At 40.6% G+C, this 25,237-nt stretch overlaps 1 protein-coding gene across 2 annotated transcripts; it reads left to right on the forward strand.

Annotated features, from left to right (window-relative positions):
• The first annotated feature begins 7,007 nt into the window (after window positions 1-7,007).
• On the forward strand, window positions 7,008-24,773 carry TMT1A (thiol methyltransferase 1A). Of its 2 annotated transcripts, XM_067696539.1 has the most exons (3): window positions 7,008-7,883; window positions 20,580-20,849; window positions 24,112-24,773. In XM_067696539.1, the coding sequence occupies exons 1-2, from the start codon at window positions 7,386-7,388 to the stop codon at window positions 20,814-20,816; spliced, it is 735 nt and encodes a 244-aa protein (XP_067552640.1). In that variant the 5' UTR covers window positions 7,008-7,385; the 3' UTR covers window positions 20,817-20,849; window positions 24,112-24,773. The 2 variants fall into 2 exon arrangements, with proteins under 2 accessions (XP_067552640.1, XP_067552639.1); XM_067696538.1 differs by lacking the exon at window positions 24,112-24,773 and having other exon boundaries at window positions 20,580-22,782.
• The last annotated feature ends 464 nt before the right edge of the window (window positions 24,774-25,237 follow it).

Raw genomic sequence — 25,237 nt, forward strand, 5'->3', positions numbered from 1 at the left:
ATAAAGAGTTAATAATTTTAAAAATGTTCTTTTGTTAAATTAATCAAACCTTATTTTTAAGTTAGATTTTATTTTATTCAAAAACATTTGTTTGTATGATATATATATTTTTGAATCATCATCTTGTTTCTGGTTCTCAAAGGATATTTGAAGAAGTAAGTATTTGCCTGTTTTTCAAATTCTAATTAAAACTATTTAATATTAATACTTCCTTTCCTGTGCCAAGAGAGAATTGTGGTGCAAACATCCCCAAATAATTTACTTTTTATTTAGAAATGTATACTGTGACTTTTTTTTGCAACGTTATAACCTATTTTCTGAACATTATTTTCTTGAAGCCCATGCGAAAGGTCTGTATTTCTTGGGCCCTGGAATTAACTGTGAGCAGAGGTGACAGAAGAGCATGCTGGGAAAGGAGGGATGCCAACCTGGGATTAACTTTATGATGACTAATCTTTAATATGGATTATATAAAACAAAAGAAAAAATTGACTGGTTTAGTATCTACTATTAATCAACTCACATCTCCCTTAAACTTTGGAGAACCCATGTAGTAAGGGAGAAATAATTATTTTCTCATCCTTCTTTTTTACATTCAACCAGCTAAGATCATGTATTTTTGTTGTTTTGTTTTGTTTTGCTTGGCTTTAACCTAATTTCAGGATTTAACTGAAACCATTAGTTTTCCATCAATTAATTCCCTTGGGGATCATTACTGGTTTAACATTCAAGGGGTAGAAAACTGATTTTTTTTTTTTTTTTTTTTTGCGGTACGCGGGCCTTTCACTGCTGTGGCCTCTCCCGTTGCGGAGCACTGGCTCCGGACACGCAGGCTCAGCGGCCATGGCTCACGGGCCCAGCCGCTCCGCGGCATGTGGGATCTTCCCGGACGGGGCACGAACCTGTGTCCCCTGCATCGGCAGGCGGACCCTCAACCACTGCGCCACCAGGGAAGCCCTAGAAAACTGATTTTTATAGACTTATGAGCAACACTGAGGGGATACTGACTGTTCTTTCTTGAAGGAGACCCTAGTTTATCCACCAACAAGGTCTTATAAGGAATTAGTTGGTGATGCTTTCATAGCAATCAGTATAATACATTAGTCATTTCCTGTTTATTCTACCTATCATTCAGATTCACTTGATAAGCCCTGGATATTAGTTGATATTAAGAAACTCTTCTAAAATGTATCGACAGCACTGGAGGAAAAACCCTTGCTTTTCACTTCAAAGGTATGTCCGTCCTACTTACTGCTTGGGTCTGCCTTTGTAATCAGGCAGGAGCTACTGTCTGTAACCTCTTACCTCTTTCCCCAGCTTAGTTCACTTATTTCAGCCAACCAGAATTCAGTTATGTAACATTTCTCTCCACCACAAGAGATAAGACTTTGGAATCTAAGGTAGACTTTGTTTCAAATTTCTTTCTGTTAACTTGGTCACTGTAAGAGTTTGGACAATTATTAATACCTCCTTGGCACCACTGTTGTGAATGATTAAATAAGTTGATTATATGAAATTCTTGATATATTGAAGGTGTTCAATAACTGGTTACTGTTTTTACTGTTATTATTATCCCATCCATGATTCATACGACCCTTTTCATTATATAGATCATTATGTATTAAATAAATACCCTATTTCTTTCATCTGAAAAACTTACTAGAACAAAGGACTCATTCTACTTATAAACTCAAATTTTAAATTATATTATTTTTTAACATAAAAGAAGCAGAGTCACAGAGAGAACTAGTGGTTACCAGTTAGCGGGGGCTGGTATTGCCCTATCCTTCCCAAACTCTTCCAAAAAACTGCAGAGGGAGGAACCCTCCCAAATTCATTCTACAAGGCCACCATCACCCTGATACCAAAAACCAGACAAAGATACCACAAAAAAAGTAAATTACAGACCAATATCACTGATGAACATAGATGCAAAAATCCTCAACAAAATACTAGCAAATAGAATCAACAACACACTAAAAGGATCATACGCCCTGATCAAGTGGGATTTATCCCAGGAATGCAAGGATTCTTCAATATATGCAAATCAATGTGATACACGATTTTACCAAATTAAAGAATAAAAACCATATGTTCATCTCAATAGGTGCAGAAAAAGCTTTTGACAAAATTCAACACCCATTTATGATAAAAACTCTCCAGAAAATGGGCATAGAGGGAACCTACCTCAACATAATAGAGGCCATAGATGACAAGCCTACAGCAAGAATCATTCTCAATGGTGAAAAACTAAAAGCATTTCCACAAAGACCAGGAACAAAACAAGGATGTCCACTCTCGCCTCAATTATTCAACACAGTTTTGGAAGTTCTAGCCACAGCAATCAGAGAAGAAAAAGAAATAAAAGGAAACCAAATTGGAAAAGAAGTAAAACTGTCACTGTCTGCAGATGACATGATGCTATACACAGAAAATCCTAAAAATGCCACCAGAAAACTACTAGATCTAATCAATGAATTTGGTAAAGTTTCAGGATACAAAATTAATGCACAGAAATCTCTTGCATTCCTATAACAATGAAAGATCAGAAAGGGAAATTAAGGAAAAAATGTCATTTACTATTGCAACAAAAAGAATAAAATACATAGGAATAAACCTACCTAAGGAGGCAAAGGACCTGTACTCAGAAAACTATAAAACACTAATGAAAGAAATCAAAGGTGACACAAACAGATGGAGAGATATACCATATTCTTGGATTGGAAGAATTGACATTGTGAAAATGACTAAACTACCCAAAGCAATCTACAGATTCAATGCAATCCCTATCAAATTACCACTGACATTCTTCACAGAATCAGAAGAAAAAATTTTACAATTTGTATGGAAACACAAAAGACCCCGAATAGCCAAAGCAATCTTGAGAAAGAAAAATGAAGCTGGAGGAATGAGGCTCCCCAACTTCAAACTATACTACAAAGCTACAGTAATCAAGACAATATGGTACTGGCACAAAAACAGAAATATAGATCAATGGTACAGGATAGAAAGCCCTGAGATAAACCCACACACCTATGGTCACCTAATCTATGACAAAGGAGGCAAGAATATAAAATGGAGAAAGGACAGCCTCTTCAATATATGGTGCTGGGAAAACTGGACGGCTACATGTAAAAGAATTAAATTAGAACACTCCCTAACACCATACACAAAAATAAACTCAAAATATATTAAAGGCCTAAATGTAAGACCAGACAGTATAAAACTCTTAGATGAAAACATAGGAAAAACACGCTGTGACATAAATCACAGCAAGAGCTTTTCTGACCCATCTCCTAGAGTAATGAAAATAAAAATAAACAAATGGGACCTAATTAAACTTAAGCTTTTGCACAGCAAAGGAAACTATAAACAAGACAAAAAGACAACTCTCAGAATGGGAGAAAATATTTGCAAACAAATCAATGGACAAAGAATTAATCTCCAAAATATACAAGCAGCTCAATATCAAAAAAACAAACAACCCAATCAAAAAATGGATGGAAGACCTAAATAGACATCTCTCCAAAGAAAACAGACAGGTGGCCAAGAGGCACATGTAAAGATGCTCAACGTCACTAATTATTAGAGAGATGCGAAACAAAACTACAGTGAGGTAATACCTCACACTGGTCAGAATGGCCGTAATCAATCTACAAACAATAAACGCTGGAGAGGGCATGGAAAAAAGGGAACCCTCTTGCACTGTTGGTGGGAATGTAAACTGATAAAGCCACTATGGAGAACAGTATGGAGGTTCCTCAAAAAACTAAAATAGAACTACCATATGACCCAGCAATCCCACTACTGGGCATATACCCTGAGAAAACCATAATTCAAAAGGACACATGTACCCCAATGTTCACTGCAGCTCTATTTACAATAGCCAGCACATGGAAACAACCTAAGTGTCCATCAACAGATGAATGGATAAAGAAGCTGTGGTATATATATACAATGGAATATTACTCAGCCATAAAAAGGAACAAAATTGGGTCATTTGTAGAGATGTGGATGGACCCAGAGACTGTCATACAGAGTGAAGTAAGTCAGAAAGAGAAAAACAAATATCGTATAGTAACGCATATATGTGGAATCTAGAAAAATGGTACAGATGAACCTATTTCCAGGGCAGGAATAGAGACACAGACATAGAGAACAGACATGTGGATACAGTGGGGGAAGGGGAGGGTGGGACGAACTGGGAGATTAAGATTGATACATATACACTACCATGTGTAAAACAGATAGCTAGTGGGAACCTGCTATAGAGTACAGGAAGCTCAGCTCGGTGCTCTGTGATGACCTAGATGGGTGGGAGGGAGGTCCAAGAGGGAGGGGACATATGTATACATATAGCTGATTCACTTCATTGTACAGCAGAAACCAACACAACATTGTAAAGCAATTATACTCCAATAAAAAATAAAGTTGGAAAGAGGAAACATTAGAAAGCATACGGAGTGGCTAAATACATACCAGACAAAATAGACTTCAGGACAAAAATAAACACTAAAAACAAAGAAGGACACTTCATAATGATGAAAAGGAAATGTATCAGGCAGCTACAACTATTATAAATGTATTTGTGCCTAATAATGGAGTCTCAAAATACATGAAGCAAAAACTGAAATAACTAAAGGGAAAAACAAATTCACAATCATAATTGTAGATGTAAGACATCTCTCACTATAATTGACAGAGCAACTAAATAATAAGAATACAGAAGATCTGAATGACACTTTCAGCTACCTTAACTTAATTGACATTTATAGAACATTACACCTGACAACTTCAGAATACACATTCTTTTCAATGAACAGGGACCACTTTCTGAGAAAAAATATATTCTGGGCCATAAAACAAATTTAAATAGACTTCAAAAGATTGAAGCCCACATAGTATGTTCTGTGACAATAAAATTAAATTAGAAATCAATATACAAAGATACCTATGAAAGCCCCAAATATTTAAACAACTTCTAAATAATCCATGGGGTCAAAGAAAAAAATCACAAGGAAAATTAGAAAACATTTTAAATTGAATGAAAATGAAAACACAGTACATCAGACTTTGTGTATCCACCTAAAACAGTGCTATAAGAAAAACTTATAGCTTCAAATACTTACATTAGAAGAGGCAAGGGGGGCTTATATCAATTATTAAGGCTTTCAACTTCAGAAGTGAAAGATGATCAAATTAAATTCAATGTAAGTAGGAAAAAACATAATAAAGTCCAGAAATAATGAAATAGAAAACAAACACTAGAGAAAAATTAACAAAACTTAAAAGCTAGTTTTATGAAAAGATCAATACAAGTGAAAAACCTCTAGATAAACTGACTAAAAAAGGGACACAAACTGGACTTCCCTGGCTGTCCAGTGGTTAAGACTCCGTGCTTCCACTGCGGGGGGCGGGGGGTGGGGGTGGCCAAGTTCGATCCCTGGTGGGGGAACTATTATCCTGCATGCCCCGGGGTGTGGTCAAAAAAAAAGGACACAAAGTATATTGGAGGAGGTCATCAAGAGGACGTAATCAGTGATTGACTGATGGGCTGGACTCAGGCAATCAGAGGTTCCTCATTCCCTCAACTGCCCTTGAAATGTCCATTCTTACCACTGTCCCCACAATGGGAGCTGTTCCAAGGATACAGCTTTGAGAGAGTAAGGTGTTGAGACCATTGGACTGTGGAGGTGACAGATCCCAGTTAAGGCCTCTATCTAAACTTTTATGATTCTGGTGGTGGGCGTGGAGATCTACTCATCTCGTGGCCATCTAAGGCAAGCCTCATAAGTAAGCCCCCTTCTTATTAAACCTGCCAGCTACCAATCTGGAGTGGTCTGCTTCTTTCTTCAGTCTCTCCTTGCTCAGTGTGTACAGCAGCCAGGTTGTGAACTAACAACTGATAAGGCAGCCAGGAGACTGAAGAAACAAGCCCTGGGCAAGAGGCATTTGAGGATAATATCCTGAGTTAGACATCAACCTCTATGTCAGGAGGGGTGGCCTGTATGTTAGATGCTTGTGGACCAATGTGTGAGTACAGGGGCACCCTGAAAAAGCCGGGTGGGTTGATGCATTTGTTTGAGGAACTGAGCAGAGCACACTGTGGCAAAGAAGGGAAACAAATGGCTGCTGCGGTGGGCTGTCCTCTACTGTGGGCAGTTCTGTGGCCACTGATGCCCAAATAGAGGCTGAAGCTTGAGTTAGACAGTTGGAAGAAGAGCTGAAGTTAGAGAAGAACATGCAGTTGTCCACTACTCTGCTAGCTTCGGGGCTGGCAGACAAGGTACAAGAGCAGAATAATAAGTTGGAGACCTTCATGTGCCATTTTGCAAAGCTAGGAGCGCACAAGCTACTGCAGATTAAGGTCCAAGTACTTGTGAGAAAGCCTGATTAGGATGCTAAGAGGCAGAATCCCTGGGAAAGTGAGGAGAGCAAAGGGGAAGATGTTGTGGTGATTGAAACAGAGTGCCTCATGTTGCCCAACCCCTAATACAAAGAAAAAATCTAAATAGTAGTCACCCTAGACTTCTGATAATAGAGAAATACACCCCAAAACTCCTAGGAGAAAAACGTCATTCTTTCTCTGTCCCTGAAGTTGTGAATGTCTTTGAAATGTAAACACCCCAGGAGAAAACGAAAATACTGCCTACAGAGACTGAAGAAAAAAAGGGGGTGAGGGAAATGCTTTTCAAAATATAGGCTGCTATAACAACTACTGAACCCGTGTGCCACAACTACTGAAGCCCACGCGCCTAGAGCCCGTGCTCTGCAACAAGAGAAGCCACTGGAATGAGAAACCCACATGCAGCAACAAAGACCCAATGCAGCCAAAAAAAAGGCATCCACAAGAGACAAAAAATAAATAAAATCAGCAGAAAAAAAAATTTGTTTAAAAAAACATGAGGGCGGAATGGAAGGGAAGTAGGAGGGGTCACGTAATAAATGGGCTTTGGCAGTGGCTTTCTGGTGTGGGTTAACCAGGCTCCACCCACGGATTCTGTTTTCTTAGCAGAGGTCACGGGAGAACCAGACAGGCTTTAAGTATGTTGTGCATTTAAAACTTCAGCAGGAAACTTGCAGTAGTCTCCAAGCAGGAATAGATTTGTAATAATGGGTTGTAATCAGCCTTCCTTCTAAGGAAAAGCTGAGAACCTTCTCATTTTACCTCATGAAAAGTAAGCTATGAGGCAACTTTTGGCAAACATCTATTAACTGGGTGAAATGGGCCTCTCGCCTGAGATTTTACTGCAGCTGCGTCTCTCCAGCACAACCAGCTCTTTCCTCTGCAGCTGATTGGCTCTGGAATGTGGCCAGAAACCTACTTCCTGCAATTAAAGGAGCCAGGCCTCTAACTGCTGATCTGTTTTCTTCTCTTCTGAGTGATGGCGCTGACCATTTTTATCCTCCGGCTGGCCGTCTGCATCCTGGCATTTCCCGTGTACCTGCTGGACTTCCTGGGCCTGTGGAACTGGATATGCAAAAAATCGCTCCCCTACTTCTTGGCAAGGTTTACTGTGATGTACAACGAACGGATGGCGAGCAAGAAGCAGGAGCTCTTCAGCAATCTACAGGAGTTTGCAGGCCCCTCTGGGAAGCTCTCCCTGCTGGAGCTGGGCTGCGGCACAGGGCCCAACTTCAAGTTCTACCCGCCTGGATGCCGGGTGACCTGTATTGATCCCAACCCCAACTTTGAGAAGTTCTTGATCAAGAGCATTGCTGAGAACCGACACCTGCAGTTTGAGCCCTTCCTGGTGGCTGCCGGGGAGGACCTGCACCAGGTGGCCGACGACTCCATGGATGTGGTGGTCTGCACACTGGTCCTGTGCTCCGTGAAGAACCAGGAGCGGATCCTCCAGGAAGTGTGCAGGGTGCTGAGGCCGGTGAGTACAGGGTGTGAGGGCTGGTTAGTAGTAACCACTATCACCAAGGGCAGCCCTATCAATTTCAGGTAGATCAAACACCCTAACATAAAAAGTACAACTACTAGAGAAGACACTGCCGAATTTTTTTAAAAATCTTAGAGTGGAAAAGAAGCTATATAGGAAAAGATTGATAATACATGAATATGTAAAATTTTAGAACTCCTGCAGAGAAAAAAAAGGAGTGTAAAAAAACTTAAAGTACAAAAAAGTGTGTAAAAAGTATTTGCCAAGGATGATAGATAATGCGTTAACTTCATATTAAAAGACGTTACAGGACTTCCCTGGTGGTCCAGTGGTTAAGAATCTGCCTGCCAAAGCAGGACATGGGTTCGATCCCTGGTCCGGGAAGATCCCACATGCCACGGAGCGACTAAGCCCGTGTGCCACAACTACTGAGCCTGCGCTCTAGAGCCCGCAAGCCACAACTATTGAGCCCACGTGCCACAACGACGGAAGCCCGTGCGCCTAGAGCCCATGCTCTGCAACAAGAGAAGCCACTGCAATGAGAATCCCTTGCACTGCAACGAAGAGTATCCCCCGCTCGCAGCAACTAGAGAAAGCCTGCGTGCAGCTACAAAGACCCAGGGCAGCCAAAACTAAATAAATTAATATAAAAAAAAATTTTAATAAAAAAATAAAAGACATTACAAATCAAGATCAATAGAATTCTTAAATCAGTTTTTTAAAAAAGAGAAAAGTAAGCAAAGCACAGGAACAGAAATATAAATAAAAATAGCCAATATATGATATAAATGTTGTCTTGCAATAAAAGAACAAATTTAAGCAAGATATCACTTATACGTGGAATCTTAAAAATATAACAAATGAATGTATATAACAAACAGAAATAGACTCACAGATATAGAGAACAAACTAGTGGTTACCAGAGGGGAGAGGAAAGTGGGGAGGGGCAAGGTAGTGATGTGGGATTAAGAGATACAAACTACTATGTATAAAATAAATAAGCAACAAGGATATATTCTACAGCACAGGGAAATATAGCCATTATTTTGTAATAACTTTAAATGAAGTATAATCTATAAAAATTCTGAATCACTGTTATATACCTGAAACTAATATAATATTATAAATCAACTATACTTCAATTAAGAAGAAATTAAAGCAAGATACTATTTTTACCTAACACTGTCAGAGACTTTTAAGTTCAATATGGTGTTGGGGTGAGTCTGGGGGACTGGATTACCCCAGTTGGAGGAAGTGCCCTCTTTGGAGGGCAATTTGATAATATCAAATTTTCAAGGACACTTCCTCCTTCATCCAACAGGAATTTATCCTATAGCTATACTGCACAAATGTGCAAAAACTCATTCATATGCGAAAATATTCATTACAGTATTTGTAATACCACGAATTGTAAATAACCTAAACATCCAGCAATAGGAGGTAGGAGGCTGTTGAGTAAATTGTCGCATCGTATAAAGGATTTCTGTGCAGCTGTTAAAAGAACAAGGAAGAGTTACCTATGTTGATATGAAAAAACTATCTCCTCAAGAGACAGTGTTAAATTAAAAAGCAATGAAAGCATAGAATATTATATACAGTATAAGTCCATTTGTGTGTGTGTGGGAGAATATACCTATATAAGTATTTATGTTAATGGGAATGATACACAAGAAACTATTAACAGTGGTTACCTCTTGGGAAGGGAATTGGATGAGGGGAAGGAATTACTTTTCATATTATACCTCTCTGTATAGTTTGAAATTCTTTATACCTATATGTAATTTTCACATATTACCTTTATTGTTTGTTTAAAAACTAGTTTAAAATAGTTTTATTCTAAACATAGGTGAACATAAAGTATGGATATCTTTTTTAAATTAATTTATTTATTGTTAATTTTTGGCTGCGTTGGGTCTTTGTTGCTGTGCGCAGGCTTTCTCTAGTTGCAGCGTGAAGGCTTCTCATTGGGGTGGCTCCTCTTGTTGCGGAGCACAGACTCTAGGCGCGTGGGCTTTGGTAGTTGTGGCATGCGGGCTCAGCAGTTGTGGCTCACAGGCTCTAGAGCACAAGCTCAGTAGTTGTGGTACTCGGGCTTAGTTGCTCCGCGGCATGTGGGATCTTCCCAGACCAGAACTCGAACCCATGTCCCCTGCATTGTCAGGCGGATTCTTAACCTCTGTGCCACCAGGGGAGTCTCAAGTATGGGTATCTTAACATTTGAATTTACTATACTAGAGGAAATGGATGTTCTGTAATCCCCAGTTTTATTTTCTAACAGAGGAAGTTCCTCAGGAAGAAAAGGACTTGAAGATAGTGTTTAGAGGCAATTAATATACAGTCATCCCTCAATTTCCTCGGGGTCCCTCCCTGTCCCCTCCACAGATACCAAAATCTACAGAAGCTTAAGTCCCTTATATAAAATGGTGCAGTACCTGCATATAACTTATGCACATCCTCCCATATGCCTTAAATCATCTCTAGATTACTTATAATACCTAATACGATGTAAACGCTATGTAAACAGGTGCCAGCATGTGGCAAATTCAAGTTTTGCTTTTTTGGAACTTTCTGGATTTTTTCCAAACATTTTTGATCTGCATTTGGTTGAATCCAAGGATGCAGAACTTGTGGATACTGAGGGCCAACTGTAATTCTGTCTTTGGCTCAAGGATAGGCCAACGTCAAAGTAGTAACTGAAAAAAGTCTGATTCTGATACTCAAATCCTGGGTTCTTGTGTCCTAAGACTGGGCACAGTTAGAGGTTTTGCTTACAGTGTTACTAATCTCACAACACCTCTGCAAAGCAAGTAACGGTCATCTCTGGTTTAAGCCCTGAGAGTGCCCTTAGGGGATCATATTCTTGGTGGTCTTCCTTAGCTCCTCCGAAGCACCCATTCTCTGCTGAACAGAACCAAGAGCTTTCCTACATTCTCATGTAGGAAACAGTCCTTTAAAGCAGGTATTGCCTTCATGTTGGACTGGGGAAACAGACCCAGAGGAGTTAAGAAACTTGCCTCAAGTTACACAGCCACTATGTCTGACTTTAATGCAAATATTCTTATCACTGTACCACAGTGCTTGTCACTGGGGCTTTTTATCTGACTTCAACATTTCTACCACTTTTGCTGGCTTTTCTTCCTCTGCCCATCCCCTAAACGCTGGAGTTTCTTTTTTAGCTCTCATTTCACTTATATACACGCCCTGTGCAATCTCATGTACCCCCAATGTTTTCAATTACCGTGCATACACAAATGGCTTCCAAATCTAAGTTTCAAGCTCAGATCTCTCTTCTAACCCCAGATCTTCATACCCAGCTGTCTACTCGACAGTCACCTGGATGGGTAACAGGCATCTCTAGCTTAACCTGTGTAACCCAGAGGGCATCAGCAACCTCCCCAGGCCTGGATCACCTCTTCTCTCCTGTCCTCTTCTATGGAAAAAAAATATTTCAATCAGGAAATTTCAAGTTTTCCATTCCTGAACACAGGTCTTACACTTACCCATAGATTTGGAGGAACTCCATCTCTAAACCCTGCCTGGGATAGCCAACACTAGGGAGGCTAGAAGAGGCTAAGGAGTGGGACAGTCACCCTGGGTCTGGGAGGTAATCATTGGTCCGTTTCCCCCTTCACCCCAGAGGTAGATAAGTAGAAAACTTCTGAAGACTCCTTAATAATGTGTAGCCTCTACTGTGTCCAGACTTGACCCATATGTATAGGACCGTCCTAGATGAAAGCAGCAGTTACTAACTCCTATATGACAGTAATTTACACACAGCATCCACTGACCAAATAAAATACCTAATGACAAAATATAACCATGAATTTAGTAACACTTTTAGATGATTCAGTATTTTAATAAAATAAATCCTATCATTTACATCCTGTGACAATGGCACAAAAGTATAAGACATAGGCTTTTGGGATCCACCATCTGTGGTGGTGCCGCCACCAGGATGCAGATTTTTCTGAAGATCCGGACAGGGAAGACCACCACTCTCGAGGTCGAACCCTCGGGTACAATAGAAAATGTAAAGGCCAAGATCCAAGATAAGGAAGTAATTCCTTCTGACCAGCGAAGACTGACCTTTGCTGGCAAGCAACTGGAAGATGGACATACTTTGTCTGACTACAACATTCAAAAGGAGTCTACTCTTCATCTTCTGTTGAGACTTCGTGCTGGTACTAAGAAAAGGAAGAGGTCTTAACCACTCCCAAGAAGAACAAGCATAAGAGAAAGAGGGTTGGGAATTCCCTGGCGGTCCAGTGGTTAGGACTCTGCACTCTCACTGCGGAGGGCCCAGGTTCGATCCAAGGTTGGGAAACTAAGATCCCACAAGCCACACGGCCAAAAGAAAAAAAAGAGAGACAGAGAGAGAGAGAGAAAGAAGGTTAAGCTGGCTGTCCTGAAATACTGTAAGGTGGATCAGAATGCCAAAAGCAGTCACCTTCATCGGGAGTGCCCTTCAGATAAATGTGGTGTGGAGTTTTTATGGCCAGCCACTTTGACAAACACTATTGTGACAAATGTTGTCTGACCTATTGTTTCAACAAACCAGAAGACAGGTTATTGTATATTGGTTAATAAAAGACATGAACTAATGAACTAAAAAAAAAAAAAGTATAAGACATGGTTATTTAGTCCCAGGCAGTACTAGGTATGGATTCAGACGCCCACAGTTTGCAAAGCAGAGCCTAAGAACAATACTCAGATGAATTTAACGCTTTTTTTTAAATAAAAGGGGAAGTTTAAAAAATTGTAATTAAAAGGCAAACAACAAACAAGGGAAAACATCTGTAGTCTATGTAGTCTAATTATACTAAAAGCCCTTACTAATCAGTGGCCTATTAGAAAACCGATAGTGGGGACTTGCCCTGTGGCACAGTGGTTAAGACTCGCAACGCAGGGGGCACAGGTTCAATCCCTGGTCAGGGAACTAGATCCCACATGCATGCCGCAACTAAGAGTGAGCATGCCACAGTTAAGGAGCCGGCGAGCCACAACTAAGGAGCCCACCTGCCACAACTAAGACCCAGCACAACCAAATAAATAAAAGAAAAAAGAAGAAAACTGATAATGGACATTAACGGACAAATCAGAAAACAAGAAATCCAAATAATCAATAAGGTTTAGTAAAAGATGTTACGATTACGAATATTAAAGCTATGCATGTTATCAAAAATACCATATTACACATCAAATTGACAAAGATATAGGAGAAAAAGTACTGATGAGAGTTTATTGGAAATGGGCATTCACATCTATTGCTAGTATGAATGCAAACTGCTACAACTTTTCCAAAGGGCAATTTGACAACCTGTACCAAAAGCTTTAAAAAGGCACAGATGTTTGATTCAGCAATTCCACTTTTTAGCAAGTTATTTATTTGTAAATAATTATAGATGGTCACAAAGATTTATGGATAAGGATGTTCACTGTAACAGTATTTATAACAATGTAAAATTGGAAATAGCCTAAATGAGAATGGTTAAATAAGAGATGGTAGGGCTTCCCTGGTGGCACAGTGGTTGAGAGTCCGCCTGCCGATGCAGGGGACACGGGTTCGTGCCCCGGTCCGGGAAGATCCCACATGCCGCGGAGCGGCTGGGCCCGTGAGCCATGGCCGCTGAGCCTGCGCGTCCGAAGCCTGTGCTCCGCAATGGGAAAGGCCACAACAGTGAGAGGCCCGCATACCGCAAAAAAAAAAAAAAAAGAGATGGTAACTTCAGTGGTGTGAAATATTGCATAAAGGTTTTTTAAACCATCTTTTAGAATAATACTCAAATACATAAATAAAATAAAACAGATTATAAAACAGAGTGTATATTCCAATCCTAGTTTTAGGAAAAAAATATTCATATAAACGTATACACAAAATTTTATTTTGTTTTTTTTGCTTTTTTGCTTTTTATTTTTTTTTTTACACAGCAGGTTCTTATTAGTTATCTGTTGTATACATACTAGTGTATATATGTCAATCCCAATCTCCCAGTTCATCCTACCGCCCCCACCCCCACTTCCCCCCCTTGGTGTCCATACGTTTGTTCTCTACATCTGTGTCTCTATTTCTGCCTTGCAAACAGGTTCATCTGTATCACTTTTCTAGATTCCACATATATGCGGTAATATACAATATTTGTTTTTCTCTTTCTGACTTACTTCACTCTGTATGACAGTCTCTAGCTCCATCCACGTCTCCACAAATGACCCAATTTCATTCCTTTCTATGGCTGGGTAATATTCCATTGTATATATGAACCACATCTTCTTTATCCATTCGTCTGTCGATGGGCATTTAGGTTGCTTCCATGACCTGGCTATTGTAAACAGTACTGCAACGAACATTGGGGTGCATGTGTCTTTTTGAATTATGGTTTTCTCTGGGTATATGCCCAGTAGTGGAACTGCTGGGTCATATGGTAATTCTATTTTTAGCTTTTTAAGGAACCTCCATACTGTTCTCCATTCTGGCTGTATCAATTTACATTCCCACCAACAGTGCAAGAGGGTTCCCTTTTCTCCATACCCTCTCCAGCATTTTTTGTTTGTAGATTTTCTGATGATGCCCATTCTAACCAGCGTGAGATGATACCTCATTGTAGTTTTGATTTGCATTTCTCTACTAATTAGTGATGTTGAGCAGCTTTTCATGTGCTTCTTGGCCATCTGTATGTCTTCTTTGGAGAAATGTCTATTTAGGTCTTCTGCCCATTTTTGGATTGGGTTGTTTGTGTTTTTAATATTGAGCTGCATGTGCTGTTTATATATTTTGGAGATTAATCCTTTGTTGATTCATTTGCAAATATTTTCTCCCATTCTGAGGGTTGTCTTTTCATCTTGTTTATGGTTTCCTTTGCTGTGCAAAAGCTTTTAAATTTCATCAGGTCCCATTTGTTTATTTTTGTTTTTATTTCCATTACTCTAGGAGGTGGGTCAAAAAAGCTCTTGCTGTGATTTATGTCAAAGAGTGTTCTTCCTACGTTTTCCTCTAAGAGTTTTATAGTGTCCGGTCTTACATTTAGGGCTTTAATCCATTTTGAGTTTATTTTTGTGTATGGTGTTAGGGAGTGTTCTAATTTAATTCTTTTACATGTGGCTGCCCAGTATTCCAAGCACCACTTACTGAAGAGACTGTCTTTTCTCCATTGTATATTCTTGCCTCCTTTGTCATAGATTAGTTGACCATAGGTGCGTGGGTTTCTCTCTGAGCTTTCTATTCGGTCCATTGATCTATATTTCTGTTTTTGTGCCAGTACCACATTGTCTCGATTACTGCAGCTTTGTAGGATAGTCTGAAGTCAGGGAGTCTGATTCCTCCAGCTCCGGTTTTTTCCCTCAAGATTGCTTTGGCTATTCAGGGTCTTTTGTGTCTCCATACAAATTTTAAGATTTTTTGTTCTAGCTCTGTAAAAAGTGCCATTGGTAATTTGATAGGCATTGCATTGAATCTGTATATTGCTTTGGGTAGTATAGTCATTTTCAAAATATTGATTCTTCCAAGCCAAGAACATGGTATATCTCTCCATCTGTTTGTGTCATCTTTCATTTCTTTCGTCAGTGTCTTACAGTCTTCTGAGTGCAGGTTTTTTACCTCCTTAGGTAGGTTTATTCCTATGTATTTTATTCTTTTTGTTGCAATGGTAAATGGGATTGTTTCCTTAATCTGTCTTTCTGATTTTTTTGTTGTTAGTGTATAGGAATTCAAGAGATTTCTGTGCATTAATTTTGTATCCTGCAACTTTTCCAAATGCACTGATTAGCTCTAGTAGTTTTCTGGTGGCATCTTTAGGATTCTCTATGTATAGCATCATGTCATCTGCAAACAGTGACAGTTTTACTTCTTTTCAAATTTGTATTCCTTTTATTTCTTCTTCTCTGATTGCCATGGCTAGGAGTTCCTTGCCACTATGTTGAATAATAGTGGCAAGAGTGGACATCCTTGTCTTCTTCCTGATCTTAGAGGAAATGCTTGCAGTTTTTCACCATTGAGAATGATGTTTGCTGTGGGTATATGGCCTCTGTTATGTTGAGGTAGGTTCCCTCTATGCCCACTTTCTGGAGAGTCTCTATCATAATCGGTGTTGAATTTTGTCAAAAGCTTTTTCTGCATCTATTTACATGATCATATGGTTTTTATTCTTCAATTTGTTAATGTGGTGTGTCACATTTATTGATTTGCATATATTGAAGAATCCTTGCATCCCTGGGATAAATCCCACTTGATCATGGTGTATGATCCTTTTAATGTGTTGTTGGATTCTCTTTGCTAGTATTTTGTTGAGGATTTTTGCATCTATATTCATCAGTGATATTGGTCTGTAATTTTCTCTTTTTGTAGTATCTTTGTCTGGTTTTGGTATCAGGGTGATGGTGGCCTCGTAGAATGAGTCTGGGAGTGTTCCTCTACAACTTTTTGGAAGAGTTTGAGAAGGATGGGTGTTAGCTCTTCTCTAAATATTTGATATAATTCACCTGTGAAGCCATCTAGTCCTGGACTTTTGTTTGCTGGAAGATTTTTAATCACAGTTTCAATTTCATTACTTGTGATTGGTCTGTTCGTACTTTCTATTTCTTCCTGGTTCAGTCTTGGAGGGTTATACCTTTGTAAGAATTTGTCCATTTCTTCCAGGTTGTCCATTTTATTGGCATAGAGTTGCTTGTAGTAGTCTCTTAGGATGCTTTGTATTTCTGCAGTGTCCATTGTAACTTCTCCTTTTTCATTTCTAATTTTATTGATTTGAGTCCTCTCCTTCTTTTTCTTGATGAGTCTGGCTAAAGGTTTATCAATTTTGTTTATCTTCTCAAAGAACAAGCTTTTAGTTGTATTGGTCTTTGCTATTGTTTTCTTTGTTTCTATTTCATTTATTTCTTCTCTGATCTTTATGATTTGTTTCCTTCTACTAACTTTGGGTTTTGTTTGTTCTTCTTTCTCTAGTTCCTTTAGGTGTAAAGTTAGACTATTTGAGGTTTTTCTTGTTTCTTGAGGTAGGATTGTATTGCTATAAACTTCCCTCTTAGAACTGCTTTTGCTGCATCCCATAGGTTTGGGATCATCATGTTTTCGTTGTCATTTTTCTCTAGGTATTTTTTGGTTTCCTCTTTGATTTCTTCAGTGATCTGTTGGTTATTTAGTAATGTACTGTTTAGTCTCCATGTGTTTGTGTTTTTTACGTTTTTTCCCTGTAATTTATTTCTAATCTCATAGTGTTGTGGTTGGAAAAGACGCTTGATATGATTTCAGTTTTCTTAAATTTACCAAGGCTTGATTTGTGACCCAAGATGTGATCTATCCTGGAGAATGTTCCGTGTGCACTTGAGAATAAAGTGTAATCTGCTGTTTTTGGATGGAATGTCCTATAAATATCAATTAAATCTATCTGGTCTATTGTCAATTAAAGCTTGTGCTTCCTTGCTAATTTTCTGTCTGGATGATCTGTCCATTGGTGTAAATGAGGTGTTAAAGGCCCCCACTATTATTGTGTTTTCCTGTTGATTTCCCCTTTTATAGCTGTTAGCATTTGCCTTACGTATTGAGGTGCTCCTATGTTGGGTGCATATATATTTATAATTGTTGTATCTTCTTCTTGGATTGATCCCTTGATCATTATGTAGTGTCCTTCCTTATCTCATGTAACAGTCTTTATCTTAAAGTCTATTTTATCTGGTATGAGTATTGCTACTCCAGCTTTCTTTTGATTTCCTTTTACATGGAATATATTTTTCTATCCCCTCACTTTCAGTCTGTATGTGTCCTGAAGTGGGTCTCTTGTAGACAGCATATATATGGGTCTTGTTTTTGTATCCATTCAGCAAGCCTGTGTCTTTTGGTTGGAGCATTTAATCCATTCACATTTAAGGTAATTATTGATATGTATCTTCCTATTACCATTTTCTTAATTATTTTGGGTTTGTTTTTGCAGGTCCTTTTCTTCTCTTGTGTTTCCCATGTAGAAAAGTTCCTCTAGCATTTGTTGTAGAGCTGGTTTGGTGGTGCTGAATTCTCTTAGCTTTTGCTTGTCTGTAAAGCTTTTGATTTCTCCGTCGAATCCGAATGAGATCCTTGCTGGGTAGAGTAATCTTGGTTATAGGTTCTTCCCTTTCATCACTTTAAGTATATCATGCCACTCCCTTCTGGCTTGTAGAGTTTTTGAGAAATCAGCCGTTAATCTTATGGGAGTTCCCTTGTATGTTATTCGTTGTTTTTCCCTTGTTGCTTTTAATAATTTTTCTTTGTCCTTAATTCTTGTCAATTTGATTACTATGTGTCTTGGCGTGTTTCTCCTTGGGTTTATCCTGCCTGGGACTCTCTGCACTTCCTGGACTTGGGTTGCTATTTCTTTTCCATGTTAGGGAAGTTTTCGACTATAATCTCTTCAAATATTTTCTTGGGTCCTTTCTCTCTCTCTTCGCCTTCTGGGACCCCTGTAATGTGAATATTGGTGCATTTAATACTGTCCCAGAGGTCTCTTAGGCTGTCTTCATTTCTTTTCATTCTTTTTTCTTTAATCTGTTCTGTGGCAGTGAATTCCACCACTCTGTCTTCCATGTCACTTATCAGTTCTTCTCCCTCAGTTATTCTGCTGTTGATTCCTCTAGGGTATTTTTCATTTCAGTTATTGTATTGTTCATCTCTGTTTGTTTGTTCTTTAATTCTTCTAGGTGTTTGTTCTTTAATTCTTCTAGGTCTTTGTTAAACATTTCTTGCATCTTCTCGATCTTTGCCTCCATTCTTTTTCCGAGGTCCTGGATCATCTTCACTATCATTATTCTGAATTCTTTTTCTGGAAGGTTGCCTATCTCCACTTCACTTAGTTGTTTTTCTGGGGTTTTATCTTGTTCCTTCATCTGGGACATAGCCCTCTGCCTTTTCATCTTGTCTATCTTTCTGTGAATGTGGTTTCTGTTCCACAGGCTGCAGGACTGTAGTTCTTCTTGCTTCTGCCGTCTGCCCTCTGGTGGATAAGGCTATCTCAGAGGCTTGTGCAAGCTTCCTGATGGGAGGGACTGGTGGTGGGTAGAGCTGGGTGTTGCTCTGGTGGGCAGAGCTCAGTAAAACTTTAATCCGCTTGTCTGCTGATGGGTGGGGCTGAGTTCCCTCCCTGTTGGTTGTTTGGACTGAGGCAACCCAGCACTGGAGGCTACAGGCTCTTTGGTGGGGCTAATGGCAGACTGTGGGGGGGGGGGGTGGCTCATGCCAAGTAGTACTTCCCAGAACTTCTGCTGCCAGTGTCCTTGTCCCCGTGGTGAGCCACAGCCACCCCCTGCCTCTGCAGGAGACCCTCCAACACTAGCAGGTAGGTCTGGTTCAGTCTCCTATGGGGTCACTGCTCCTTCCCCCTGGGTCCTGATGTGCATACTACTTTGTGTGTGCCCTCCAAGAGTGGAATCTGTTTCCCCCAGTCCTGTCGAAGTTCTGCAATCAAATCCCACTAGCCTTCAAAGTCTGATTCTCTGGAAATTCCTCCTCCCATTGCCGGACACCCCAGGCTGGGAAGCCTGACGTGGGGCTCAGAATCTTCACTCCAGTGGGTGGAGTTCTGTGGTATAAGTGTTCTTCAGTTTGTGAGTCACCCGTACCCAGTGGTTATGGGATTTGCTTTTATTCTGATTGCACCCCTCCTACCATCTCACTGCAGCTTCTCCTTTGTCTTTGGATGTGGGGTATCTTTTTTGGTGCATTCCAGTGTCTTCCTGTCGATGACTGTTAGTTGGGATTCCAGTGCTCTCACGAGAAGGAATGAGTGCATGTCCTTCTACTCCACCATCTTCCACAAAATCTTAACAGTAGTTGTCTCGAGGTGATGAAAGATGATTGACTGTTTTTCTTTTTAAACTTTTCTGTATTTTCTGAATTTTCTAAAATAATATTGGTGAGACAGTATTGCCAGCCTCTGGAGCCAGACCACCCAAGGTAAAAACCTGATTCTGACATTTGTAAGCTGTATGACCTTGGGCAAGTTGTTTATTTTCTATGTGACTCTGTTTCCTCATCTGTAGAACATAGGAATGATAATAATAATGCTTACCAAATAAGTGCATTGTAAGGATTGAGTTAACATGTGATAGGCCTTACAGACAGGGTCTTGCATGCAGTAACTGCTTCAAATTCTAACTATTATTATGTATTACCTTTATGAACAGAAAATATAGATTGGCAACTCTGTATAAAATCTGACAGAAGATGACACTATTAACCAGAATAGTATCGTAGTAAGTTTGAATTTCTCCATGTCTTCTCATGAAGTTGGCCTTTGGGGCCACTGAAATCTGACATTTAATCATCTTATAGGACTTCCCTGGTGGTCCAGTGGTTAAGAATCTGCCTGCCAATGCAGGGGACACGAGTTTGAGCCCTGGTCCGGGAAGATCCCACATGCCTCAGAGCAAGTAAGCCCATGCGCCACCACTACTGAGCCTGTGCTCTAAAGCCCGTGAGCCACAACTATTGAAGCCCATGCTCCTAGAGCCCATGCTCCGCAACAAAGGAAGCCACCGCAATGAGAAGCCCCTGCACCACAACAAAGAGTAGCCCCCGCTCACCACAACTAGAGGAAGCCTGCGCACAGCAACAAAGACCCAGTGCAGCCATAAAAAAATTAATTAATTTTTAAAAAATCATCTTATAAATTTTTTCCCCCAAACTAAAATCCTTGATGTGTTTTTTTTTTTTTCTTTTCTTTTCTTTCTCAGGGAGGAGCTTTTTATTTCATGGAGCATGTAGCAGCTAAGCCTTCAACCTGGAATTACTTCTGGCAACAGGTCCTGACTCCTGTCTGGTACCTTCTGTTTGATGGATGCAACCTGACCAGAGAGAGCTGGAAGGCCCTGGAGTGGGCCCGCTTCTCCAAGCTGAAGCTGCAGCACTTACAGGCCCCCCTGTCCTGGGAGCTCCTGCGCCCTCACATCTACGGATATGCTGTGAAATAGAAGTTGAAACCTGAAGGGCTCGAATAATTTAAGGTTTGGGTTTTACACTTAAAATGCTAATTGGGGGACTTCCCTCATGGTGCAGTGGTTGAGAGTCTGCCTGCCAATGTGGGGAACACAGGTTCGATCCCTGGTCCAGAGGATCCCGCGTGCCGTGGGGCAACTAAGCCCATGTGCCACGGCTGTTGAGCCTGTGCTCTGAAGCCCACGAGCCACAACTACTGAGGCCATGGATACAACTGCTGAGGCCCGTGTACCTAGAGCCCCTGCTCACCACAGCTAGAGAGGGCCTGCACACAGCAATGAAGATGCAACACAGCCATACACACACACACACACACACACACACACACAACTAATTGGGAGAAGGGAACCCCCTTTTTAAGGTAAATTTGAATTTCATCACTAAAAGTTTATGTTATAACCTATTTAGCTATTTTCTATTGTCTGCCAAAGAATCAAAAACAAAACAAAACAGCTTTGAACTCTCCCTTAAAGGAAACAATGGGCTTTCATAATTGAAGTCCACCATTATCCTCAAACCTTACTTTATTCAGTAACTTCAAATTTTTTCTGTCTTATTTAAATTATTACCCAACAGATTTTAATTTTACCTTCTCTTTGAGAGGTTGATGCTAATTAGCAGTTAATCACTCAAAAGAAGACTTTGAAGAGGGAGACGTGAAAAGATCTTTTTCTATAAAATTAATTCATTTTTTTATCTTTGGCTGCGTTGGGTCTTCGTTGCTGTGCGTGGGTTTTCTCTAGTTGCAGCACACGGGCTTCTCATTGTGGTGCCTTCTCTTGTTGCGGAGCACAAGCTCTAGGTACACAGGCTTCAGTAGTTGTGGCTCACAGGCTCTAGAGCACAGGCTCAGTAGTTGTGGCGCACAGGCTTAGTTGCTCCACAGCATGTGGGATATTCCTGGACCAGGGCTCGAATCCATGTCCCCTGCATTGTCAGGTGGATTCTTAACCACTGCGCCAGCAGGGAAATTCCAAAAAAATCTTAATAATTCACAAAATAAATAAAGAAATACTGACTAGTTGAAAACTCCAAACCTAAACAGCACAGATTTTTTTTTTTAAAGAAATCTGAATCGGGGCCTCCCTGGTGGCGCAGTGGTTGAGAGTCCACCTGCCGATGCAGGGGACGTGGGTTCGTGCCCCGGTCCGGGAAGATCCCACATGCTGCGGAGCGGCTGGGCCCGTGAGCCGTGGCCACTGAGCCTGCGCGTCCGGAGCCTGTGCTCCGCTTCGGGAGAGGCCGCAACAGTGAGAGGCCCGCGTACCGCAAGAAAAAAAAAAAAGAAATCTGAATCTATTTGTTGTCCTTAGTATCATTGGGCTGGCTTTCAACATTAATGTACCAGGATGCCACACCTAGTTCTGCCCAGCTTTGTTATGTTTTTTATTCTGGTATTGCACCAGAGTTTGTTTCCCTGCATTCCAGTCTTCAATTCTTAAGATGAAGTTTGTACTTGACACTTCAGTATATCCATAAAACTATATGAAGCAGTTAGAGTTCTTGGGTTCATTTTCCTTATTATCTAACGTATACTTTGCTGAATGTAGTAAATTGCAGGCAAAGAAAAGGCCCACTGTAATTAGACAAACCTTGAATAACTAGATACGCTTTGTAAGAGCCGCCTCAAAATAGTCAAGCTGTGAGTCTGTAAAGAGGTAGATAAATACTGTTCGGATTAGTCTGATCAAATTTCCACTCTGGTCTCAAGATGATTTCTTTGTTCCCTGTAACCATGGAAACCTTGGGAAATCATCACAAGTGCTGTGAAAACAAGTTGGTCAATAAGAGGACTTAGAATTTTCAGCAATAGTTTGCATGCATTTTAATAAATTTAGAATATTTTCTGAGATGATTTTGCAAAGAGACTACTTTAAATATCAAATCAATAAATTCACTTACATTTTAGGAATGGAAATAAAATTAATGGTTTATATCTTTGCTGGCCTGGTTTCATTTTTCTTAGTGTGTCTGGGAGGGCTTTCCTTCACTGTGGAAAATTAAGCTATTTGAACACACAGATTTTTCCTCCTACAGCCAGGTAACTCTAAATACAGCTAGCAGATATTATTTATGTATTTATTTATTTATTTATTATTTGGCTGCGTTGGATCTTCGTTGCTGCGTGTGGGCTTTCTCTAGTTGCGGCGAGCAGGGGCTACTCTTCATTGCAGTGCACAGACTTCTCATTGTGGTGGCTTCTCTTGTTGCGGAGCATAGGCTCTAGGTGCGTGGACGTCAGTAGTTGCCGCGCCAGGGCTCAGTAGTTGTGGTGCATGGGCTTAGTTGCTCCACAGCATTTGTGAAATCCATAGAGCAGAAAGAAAGCTTACTATTCTCTCTTGAGCGTGAAAACAGTTAATGTTTCAGTGAGGTTAGGACATGCATCTATGGCCTCCTGGGCTATGGAACATGAATATCCTCCCTCTATGGTCGTCCAAAAGTAGGAGCCTCCTTATTTAGCCACCTCACTACTGGTTAGGTCAGTCTAGGGATTGAGAAATATGAAAAGCCACAGGTTGACATGGTGAAGTGTTACTGCCACATTGGAAGGTGAGTCGTACCAAAGTACAAAGTACTAGACACATTCTTATCAACTCCCTCTCGTTTAAACAGGGTAGCAAAATTTTTTTTTTAATATTTATTTATTTGGCTGCGCCGGGTCTTAGTTTTGGCACGTGGGATCTTAGTTGCGGCATGCAGGATCTAGTTCCCTGACCAGGGATCGAGCCTGGGCCCCCCGCATTGGGAGCGTGGAGTCTTAGCCACTGGACCACCAGGGAAGCCCCAGTGTAGCAAATATTATCCTCACTCTTTATAGGTGCGGAAAAATAAGTAAATGAAATTTCTTACATTCCACAAGTTACTGAGCAAGTCCTAGGGCCACGATTCCTAAAGCCACAACACCTGTTTTGACAAGCATCGCTGCCGTACTACCTTCTCACTGCTTTCTTCCCCAGGCCCAGAAAACACACATTTATGATCATTCAAAGAGCCTAAGGAAGTGACCTAAGCCTGTGCAAAATGGAAACAGAAAAGAGTCAAAACACGTCCAGTGTCTTTTAGGTCCTGTGTTGGTTAGATTCCCTTGACTGCAGGTGACAGAACTTCCAATCCAAAAAGGCTTATGCAGAAAAAGGACTCCACTGACTCAAATTAACGAAAAGTATTCAGGCAGAAAACCTCAGGCACAGCTTGAGCAAGGCTCAGATAATGTTATCAGGAGCCAGACAGTGTCTAGGGTCACATCTGCCCTCCTCTCTGTTTCAGGTGGTGAGTCTCTGAAGTAATGCCAATCTTCATGCTTCCAGGGCCCATGGCCAGTTGGAAAGATCAAGTCCACTTTTGCAAAGACTCCAACCAAAGTTCTAGATTGAGTCTCAATTGGCTCTTATTGACAATATTAGGTCACAAGCCCACCCCTGAATCAATCATCATATTTCAACGGGATGGGTCATGCTGATTGGCACAGGGCTTCATCCCTAGGGCTGAGCTCACCCAGACCATGTGGACTGAGACACGGAGAGTTGTATATCCTCCAAATGAAAGCAGAGCCTGCGATTGGGGAAAGCACGCAGGCACACTACGAATGTGCATTATAAGTACAAAGCTACATTCTGATCAGACCCTCTGCCGGCTTTTCTGTGGAACATCACGTAGTGCCACGCTTAGAACACTGGCTTTTCAGTCGGATAACAGCACGCAATGAGAGAAATAAAAGAAAAAGAGGACACTGGCTTTGGCATCAAAGTGACGTGGGTCAAGTTCTGGCTGTGCCATTCGTTGACTATGTGACCTGGGGCATGTTACTTTTCTAGTGTCACTTTCCTCATCTGTTAATGGGGATAAGAATACCTAAAAGGGTTACTGTGAGGAGTTGACGAAGTGAGGTACTTGGTGCTTAATAAATGCTGAACTTCATTCGACAAATATTTACTGAGTGCCTATTGTGTACTCTGCTCTTAGTGATTGGCTTAGAGCCCTGAATAAACTAGACTTGTTCCCTGCCCTGGTGGAGCATACAGTTGTGATCAGTGCTCTCTAAGAGGGAGAAGTGCAGGGTACAGGAGAATGGAATCTGACCCTCCTGGGGGGAGGGTCAGAGGCTTCCCTGAGGAAGTGACGTGTGAACTGAATTCCAGAGGATGAATAAAGAGTATTTCAGCCTCATGGAACAGCTTGTGCCAAAGACAAATAAAAAGAAGAAACACAGTATGTTCAAGGAACTGAAAGGAAGTAGGCAGGGCTGGGCACCAGAGCCTGAAGGGCAGATTTGGGGATGGCTACTATTCCATCAGCTTGTTCCTAATTTTGTTAAGGCCCTGGGTCCGTGAGCTCAACACTTATTTTAATGGCTAACAACGACAACAAACAAAACAATTCAATTTTATTATAT

Source organism: Pseudorca crassidens, chromosome 11 (assembly GCF_039906515.1).
Source record: "Pseudorca crassidens isolate mPseCra1 chromosome 11, mPseCra1.hap1, whole genome shotgun sequence".
In the NCBI taxonomy this organism is placed as follows: Eukaryota; Metazoa; Chordata; class Mammalia; order Artiodactyla; family Delphinidae; genus Pseudorca; species Pseudorca crassidens.